This window comes from Crocodylus porosus, unplaced genomic scaffold, assembly GCF_001723895.1.
Source record: "Crocodylus porosus isolate Cpor-Errol unplaced genomic scaffold, CroPor_comp1, whole genome shotgun sequence".
Classification (NCBI taxonomy): domain Eukaryota; kingdom Metazoa; phylum Chordata; order Crocodylia; family Crocodylidae; genus Crocodylus; species Crocodylus porosus.
The window spans coordinates 81043913-81052682 of NW_017728886.1; the positions used below are offsets into that span (position 1 = coordinate 81043913).

At 43.9% G+C, this 8770-nt stretch overlaps 1 protein-coding gene across 1 annotated transcript in view; it reads right to left on the reverse strand.

The window, feature by feature from the left end:
* Nucleotides 1-8770, reverse strand: part of LOC109311789 (transmembrane protein with metallophosphoesterase domain-like) — a 63334-nt gene that overhangs the window by 17806 nt on the left and 36758 nt on the right. The window contains exons 11-12 of the mRNA XM_019537637.1: nt 7336-7410; nt 2670-2759 (exon numbers count right to left, since the gene is read on the reverse strand). Of these exons, the coding sequence (XP_019393182.1) occupies nt 2670-2759; nt 7336-7410 (165 nt within the window). The remainder of the gene's footprint in view (nt 1-2669; nt 2760-7335; nt 7411-8770) is intronic.

Genomic DNA, 8770 nt, shown 5'->3' on the forward strand with positions numbered 1-8770 from the left:
CTGCCTGCCGCAAGCAACTCGGGTTCCACGGTGGTGTTGGCAGCTGCATGTGCACCTCTGGGCACATGGCAGGGAAGGAGCCCAGGGCAGCACAACTCTCCAGGCCTTTTTCCCGCTATGCACCCCAAGGTGCTCACACAGCCACTGGAGGCTGCATGCAGCCTCCTGGCTGCCTCCCACATCCAGCTCAGGCTCTGGGCAGCTGCTGCCAGCCACAGAGCCTGGGTTGCTCACAGCAGGGCTTGCAGCCTCCTTGCCACCCAGGCTCCATGAGCAGCAGCAGCTACCCACAGCCTGTGCCAGCTGAGGTGTTCCAAGCAAAATGGCCTTGCCTACCATGCTCTGGCATGCATGCAGGGGGTTGTCAACCCCTGGATTAAGGTATTGTGTCTAGGTTGACAGTGTACTGTTTCTAGGAGATAAGACAATGGATCTCTATAGGGTGGTTTGTATAGGGATTTCATAGATTTCATACACATTAGGGCTGGAAGGGACCTTGGAAGATCATCGAGTCCAGCCCCCTGCCCCAAGGGCATGAAGTGAGCTGGAGTCAAAGGATCCCAGCAAGATAAGCATCCAAACGCTTCTAAAAGGAGTCCAAAGTAGATGTTTGCACCACCTCTGGAGGGAGCCTATTCCAGGCCTTGGGGGCTCAGACAGTAAATAAGTTTTTCCTTATGTCCAGCCTAAAATGGTCTTTGAGGAGTTTGTGACCATTGGTTCTCATCATCCCTTACGGTGCTCTGGTGAACAGACTTTCCCCCAGATCCTGATGCACACCTCTGATGTACTTATAGGTTGCCACCAGGTCTCCCCTGAGCATGTGCTTTTCTAGGCTGGAGAGCCCCATGACTCAGCTTCTTTTTATAAGGCCTGTTCTCCTGCCCTCTGATCATGCAAATGACTCTCCTCTAGACTCTCTCAAGTTTTTCCATATCCTTCCTGAACTGTGGAGCCCAGAATTGGATGTAGTACTCCAGCAGCAGCCTCACCAATGCCAAGTACAGCGGTAGGAGAACATCCTGAATTTTACTTGAGAAGCATCTATGGATGCAAGCAAGTTTGGTTTGTTTTAACAGCTGCGACATTGCATTGGTGGCTCATGGTCATCTCGTGGTCAGTCATGACCCCTGAATCTCTTCTGGCCTTGGTGCTAGCAAGCATAGCACTGCCAAACCTATAAGCATGCTATGGGTTCCCCCCTCCCCAAGATGGAGTACCTTACATTTGTGAGTACTGAAGGTCATCAGATTTGTATCCACCCACTTTTTCAGCCTATCCAAGTCAGCCTGTATCACCAGCTTATCCTCCGGTGTGTATGCTCTACCCCAAAGTTTGGTGTCATTGGCAAACTTGGCCAGTTCACTTCTGACACCTGTATCCACGTCACTGATAAAGACGTTGAAGGGAACAGGTCCAAGGACAGAGCCTTGGGGGACACCACTAGTCACAGAGCGCGATGAAGTTTCACTTCCATTGACCACCATTCTCTAAGTCCAGCCTTGGAGTCAATTCTCCAGCCATTGGACTGTGATATAGCAGAGACCACAGTTGGCCAATTTTTTTTTTTGTGGATAATTCTGCCTCTGGTAGGAGGTTGGGCTAGATGACCTCTAAAGGTTCCTTCCAGCCCTACTTCTCTTTAATTCTATGAAGAGATGTGGGGGGAGCAAGAGGAAGCCACACCACAAAGAGAAAATAGGAACAATATGCTTTTCAAGTCATATTTTTCCAATAAGTAGGTGGGCAAAGATCCTCCTGGGGGCAGGCCAGATAAACTGTGGTGACTGCTCTCAGAGGTTTATCTTCCTTTATTCACATTCTGAGAAAAACATTTAAAAATAACTAGGATACCCACAGAAATGTCAGGCAAACATGGGCCCACCCTACTCCTTCTCTACATAAAAGAGCTGACCTTGGCAGATGTTTCCATCATACACAGCAGGCAAAAGATACACAGGATAAAGGAAGAGGAGGGAAAACTCTGAAAGAGAAGCCTGCACTACATACGTATGTGCCAGGCAACAGCGCACTCAGACTCACCATGCTGCACAATGCACAACATTTCCTTGACCATGTTCATGGGGTGTTGCTAACAGGCTGATTAGCAGCACTGAGGGTCATTGCTAATTAGCCCAGCCTTAGTATCATAAGAATGCAGCAACCCCACTTACAGTTCCGGTGGTACATGGAGAATGACACAGCACATTTCAGGGAACCCCAGTCTGCCACAATATTTTAAGTACCTGCACCACAAAGACTGAAAACTTCAAGGAGAAAGAATATGAGAAATGCAGGCAGGCAGTAGAGAAGAAAAAAGAATGGAAAGCAAAGATGACAAGCATGCACAAAGAGAGAAAGGGAGGGAACAAGAGAACCCCTGATAAAAGGCAGTGTAGATACCAAAAATTCAGTTACCCAAAAAGCAGATGTGACAAACAAGGAGGGGACTCCACACCAGTAAGTCCAAGAACCACAGCAGCAGAAGTTACAGTAAGATATATTGCTCATAAGATTCTCCAGTGTGTCCCTGAATGACTGTCTGATGTCAGTTGCTGCAAAATATAATGGACCAAGGGCAACCTTTGGTGTAAACCCTTTACTTTAGATGGAGTTACACCAAGGATATATTTGCCAAAATGATTAACAGTAACAAGAAAAGGTCTTACTTGTTTTAGTTGAACAAACGTCAATGGATAAACGCTTTTTACTGGTCCAGACGGTGACAGGTCATCAAGAACTTCTAGCAGAGTGCCTATCTGCAACACAGGAGAAACAGATTTAGTTCAGCCAAAAAAAATTCACTGTTCTATTAATGACCAACTAGAACACAGAAATGAGGTCCAAATTCTGTGTCATCACATCATTAATAGTTAAAATACTTCCATTGCTGTAACTAAAAGCAGATTATGCCTTTAACAAGTGTTATCCAAGATGTTTAAAAACAAAAAACCTGACTCTAAATTTTAGAAACAGTAAGGCCTTAATGCAACAATAAACTTAAGCATATGCTTAACTTGAAGCATTCAAATAATCCCACTGATTTATACATTAAGTAGAAGTTTAATTACCTTGCTGAAACAGAGTTAATGCCCAACTGCTGCCCTTTGAAATTTATTTTTGAGATGATAAAAGAGCTTTGTTCAGTTGTTCATCAGGTCTATTCAATATACACAATATGCAGAATCCCCCAGAAGTTCCAAGGTAACATTATTTATTTATTTTAAAGATCATCAGATATCTATTCACTTCTATACAGTGTTTCCACATTCCCAGTGTAAAATTAGACAATGCAGAGTTAAAATATTTCCAAAAGCCAGCATTTGCTTTTAAACAACCTCAGAAAATTTTCTGCAGAAATACAGCACATAATATTGTGTAAAATGTCATACTTCATATACACGGACAGCAAGAAAAAGAAAGAAAACCTTCAATGCTAAACGTTTCAAAACAAGAGAAAACCTTCACACTGTTTAAGCAAAAAGTGCTATAACATTAAAAGGCACATCAATATTGTGCAAAATAGTTTCTATGCTTGCCATTGGAAAACATGAACCACTTGTTCTGTACATGCAATCATTTCTCTTGCATACAAAAAAAAAAAAGTGTTAACCAAAAGAAGTTGGAAGATATTTGTGCAATAAGCTTTATTATTTGCCAGCCCTTTAGATTATATACTCTGTGTTCATCACCCTGGTAACTATGTGAATGTCAGCACTGTAAGGTACCCACAAGGTCTAGAACACAGTCTGCAGGCTTGAGTCAGGGAAAATTACCTTCCCCCATTAATTCCATATGCTGTGTCCTGGTCACTGGCATCTATATTGTGAGTAGCAGTACACCATAACATTAGCATCTGACAAAGTAGGCTGTCATCTATGAAAGCTCATGCCTCTTTGAACTAGCTTGTTGATAAGATGCCACTCAGCCCTGCCTTCTGCCTCACATAAGGACTTGAGGAGGAATGTAGCCTAGATTCATCAACAGAATCCATCTAGGACCTGGTCTGCCCAGCACCATAGGACAACTTACCTTTCCTTAATGACTCCAAGCATGGAAGTTATTTAGCTCATCACTGCTTATAGCTTTGTCAACCCAACAGGGCACATCTGTTCTGTTGGGCAAAACCATGGACCTGCTGAAGGAGCGACTCCAGACTGCAGGTCTAATGAGCATTATACAAATAGCTGAACATGCCAGATGAGGAGTACATATATCAAGCAGGACATTAGAATAAGCTGTTTTCCCTGCCCTTTCCTCAAATGTATATGTAGAATGGTATGTGGATTTACATCATTGTGCAGGCATGGGGCAGTTCTAGCACTTCCACACAAGAAAGCCAACTTTCATAGATACATGCAAGGAGTATGCCCAAGCTCTTCAAGGCCACACTAAACAAACAAGAGATCAACTCCTATGGCAATGGGGTGCTATCTCTATATGAAAGCTGGATACCTCTGACTACAATAGGGAACCAGTTTGGAATTGGTGAGCCAACACAGAGGAGGTTTCTGACATTGTTATGGAAGCCGTTTATCTATAATTTTTAGTATAAGGGATTGCACCTGAAATAAACAGCTGACCTTCAAAGTACACACCTCCCAAACCATGCTAGGACTGTGGCTGGCATAGAGAAGCCCTTAACTTGGCCTCTGAAAGAGTCAGTCAGGGCCGGCCCATCCTACCCTGCAAAACCAGCTGCAGGGGGTCCCGCAGCTAAGGTCTCCTGGCCGCTCATCACCTCCTCCCACCCCTCCCCCCGTCTCTGGCTTCTTTGGTTGCTTGGTCCCCTCCACGTTGCCACTGGCTTGTTTGCGGCAGGGGGCCCTAAAACTATTTCTTGCAGTGGGCCCCAAAAAATTGTGGGCTGGCTCTGGAGCCAGTGAATGTGTCTGAGTCAGGTTCATGATCATCAGTTAGAGGTTTACCAATTGCAGAAGTATAGCCAAGCACGCATTGGAAGGCCAAAGGCAAAATGCTTCATCTACAAGATCATTTGGATGCAACAGCATCCAAAAGTCAAGGTAAGCAAGGGAAAATAGGAATATCATACATGCTCACAATTATGCCATTCATGATAAGTGTAATGGATACTCAGCTGATTGCATACGTGCAGCTTTGTCTACTGTGAAATATAGGACATACTGTACTGTGATCTTTTATAATTGTGAAGTGCCTTGTATTAAGCTTGTAGGATGAAAGTATTGCTACTCTGCAGTAGTGTAAAGGACTTAGTTGAGCAACAGCTAATTTTTGGCAAAATAAAATAAATGTCAATCTCCGTGCTTGCCTTCTTGGTGACATGGGCAGTGCTTAGTTGTCTGGTACAGATTACTAGCTTTTATCTGTTCATTTAAGTGGACAACAAATGCTTAACACAACACAGAACTAGCAAATACATCTGGGGGCAGTGGCATACCGTGGGTCTCCGGCACCCAGATGCCAATGTCTACATTTGCGCCCCCCCACCCCTGTGTCCACGGCCAATCACCAAGTAGGGGGAGAGGATCTACCGCTGACCAACTGCTGAGCAGGGTGGGGAGAGTTCCCCAGTGGCTGATCACCGAGCCCGGAAACGCTGGTGGCAAAACCGGAAGTGCCACCAGGTGACCCAGCTGGTGCCCCCTCCCCAGGCCAGCACTTTGGGGGCATGCCCCCTCACCCTCGCCTTTGTCTGTATGCCACTGTCTGGGGGGATTCCTTATAAACAGTGCAATCCAACCACCGATTGCTAGGACGGAAGTAACAGTACTTTTGAAACTGTCAAGTAAAAGATGCAATCTGTACACCCAAGGTGCAAACTCAAATACACAAGCTGTGCTGCAAACCCAAAATACAAAATAAACAGGTTGCTTCAGTGATATAGATTGCCCATCACTGAGTTTCCCTCTCCACTGTCACATATCTGACTGGTGTAGGGCTAACTGAGCAGGGATTGTTTACTCTTTGCAGTTGCTTACACTCTCCATTTCCAAAAAAAAGCCAGTGATATTTCCAGATGCTAAAGAGTCCTCTGGTTACAGCACTGTACTGCAGAAGCTGAAGGAGAATGATTTTGCAAAGTTCCTTTGGAACACAAGCCCAAACATATCATTTGGAGGGTAGACATACCCTAGCGCACTCTCCAAAATCTTCAGGTACACAGAAAGACACATTTATCTCTCTCCCTCGAGCAAGCAGAAACTAGACGGCTTTTTGGAGGGCTAAAAGAATATGGTTGATTGTAGCACAACTGGTTCAAAACAGTGGGTTTTGCATTTTACTCCAAGCCACACTGAATTGTGCATCCAATCATGGGTACTTCTGTGAAGAAGTTTCAGGTTTGTGAGCCAATCACCTAGAATGCCCAGGTGAGAGTTTTCCCTGTTCATTGTTATGAAGCAATCTGGGCCATTACAGACCATATGAACACAACATGTGGAATTATTGAGCAACAAAAAATCCTGTGGCCTTATGCTCAAAAGTGCTAAATTATTTGCAAATCCCATCTTCGTCATTAGAAACTTCAGGTGTACAAATAACCAAATGCCATTACTCACTACAGAGCAGAAATCAGGTATAACAAAGCCTTATAAGGGGACCCTAAGGGACCCTCAGACACATGCAGTACAGATTTCTGTTTCTCCTTTACTGGTGAATCATTTGGATGGAAAATTGATTTCGGTCCATCCCTTGAGTAGGATGACTTCAGGTAAGTGACAAAGGCTTGTAAGGCATTTTCAGTACTGAATTGTGCAACACTTGAGCTGCCATAACAAGTTAGATCTCTATCACTGAATGAAACAGTATTATACATACAATGTTTAACCAGTCCTATACCTTTACTTTTTTTTGTTCTAGTGTCAAAGTATAAAGGCCTCCTTATGTTCATTTTAGGTGACTCCTGGAACCCGTAACCCTAGGATTGTCCACACATTAACACCTGAAACAAGTTTTAAGAACTGTTTAGGTGGTGTAAAGTGTTCCCCCAGAGGCACAGAATGGGTGGGGGGAGGGCGATTCTTACCTTTCAGTCCTCCAAGCCCCTACTAGCTTCAGTGTGCAGCTGCTCCAAACTCAAGCTAGCTCTAACACTGATCAATATTTGAGCAGCTCACAGTATAACATGTAACAAAGCCATACATTTCAGAAAATGGGGGAGAACATTTTGGGCCCAAGGTCTAAATGTTTCTCAGACCAAACAAACTCCATTCCGTATGGCTAAATTAGGAAAAAAAAACCAGCACTAGTCTCATTCCATAGACCTGCCCTCATACTTGTTATCTGTCTAGCTCAAAATCACAAAGAAAACTGTGAGCAGAGGTGCACTTAGGAGTATAACAACCATTCACTTACCTTCTCCATTTGAACCTGTCCGTATGCAAACTTTGGTGTTGTTGGGGGGATAGGACCCTCAGGTAATCTTTTATACTAGGAAGAAGAAAAGACTATATGAAACTTAAAAATGCAATGCATTTTAAACAAATATTTTATAATGTAGGAGGAATAAAGTCCCCAAACTAAAGACAGACTGGACAAAAGGTAGATGTTTTTCATGGAGTCATGGGAGGACAGAACTTAACAGCAGGTCAAGAAGTGTTCAAAATCCACCTGATATGACTGCATATAGTAAAATGATTTTAGCAGAAATTCAACTTTTGAGATTTTCTGTTATCTTGTATTTGCCAGTATTGGGCACTGATGGCATTCTTCAAAAACCTACGGCCCCCTGGTGGCCAAGCCTGGTAAAGCTCTCCTTGTGTCTTTTGTGACTTTTTCGGCATTTACAGACTTGCTACAGGAGGCGGGGGGGAGGGATTTAATTAGCACAGCTCTGAGAGCCACACTAATTCAAGCTCCCAGAGCATCATGTGTATCAGCATCCCCGCACTGAAAAACAGCAGCAGGGAACTTTGAACTAAAACTTGTTGAACCAGTTTTAGTTTAAAGCTCCCCACAGCCATTTTTCAGTGCGGGGACACTGATACACACGGCACTGGAGTCTGCTAGAGTGTGGTAATTTCTATGCTCCAGCACACTCGATTAATCAAGTCTGCTCCAACGCTCTGGAATTACAGCACGTCAGAGCAACCTCTCTGCACATGTATAAGAGCACTTTGTATCTATTGGCTTACGGGGGTCATACCCCTAAAACAAACAAACAAAATACTAAAATAACAATAAAACTTGCAAGAGGGGGGAAACAGTAAGATCACATAGATATGCATATGTTACATTTCTTTTATAAATACTGTTTTATGTAACAGGCCTTTAGTTCCCATATCTCCTTTCCAAACCTCAACTACTTGAGTTACAAAATGGTTAAAAATGATTTGGAGCTTTACATTGCTGTTTTCAAGTACAAAGAGAAGAAGCAATGAATGAGAATATTTCTGCTGAAGTTTTCAAAACCAACTTATATTCAACCTTGAGAAGAAACCAAATGCATAAGTGCTTAGCCCAAAAATCGGGGGGGGGGGTGTGAAGCTATAACCAAGTTAAAGACCCCTTAGGGTAGGGCAGACATTCAAAAAGCTGGAGCCTGAATTCATAGAATCAATGAGTCGGAAGGGACCTAGACAGATCTTCAAGTCCGACCCCCCGCCACAGGCAGGAAGGAGCACTGGAGGTGGGAGGGCTCATAAGACCCCAGCCAGATGCCCATCCAGTCTCCTCTTGAAGATTTCCAGGAAGGTGAGAGCACCACCTCTCTGGGAAGCCTATTCCAGGCTCTGGCCACCCTTCCAGTGAAGTAGTTCTTCCTAATATCTAACCTAAACCTATCCTCCCT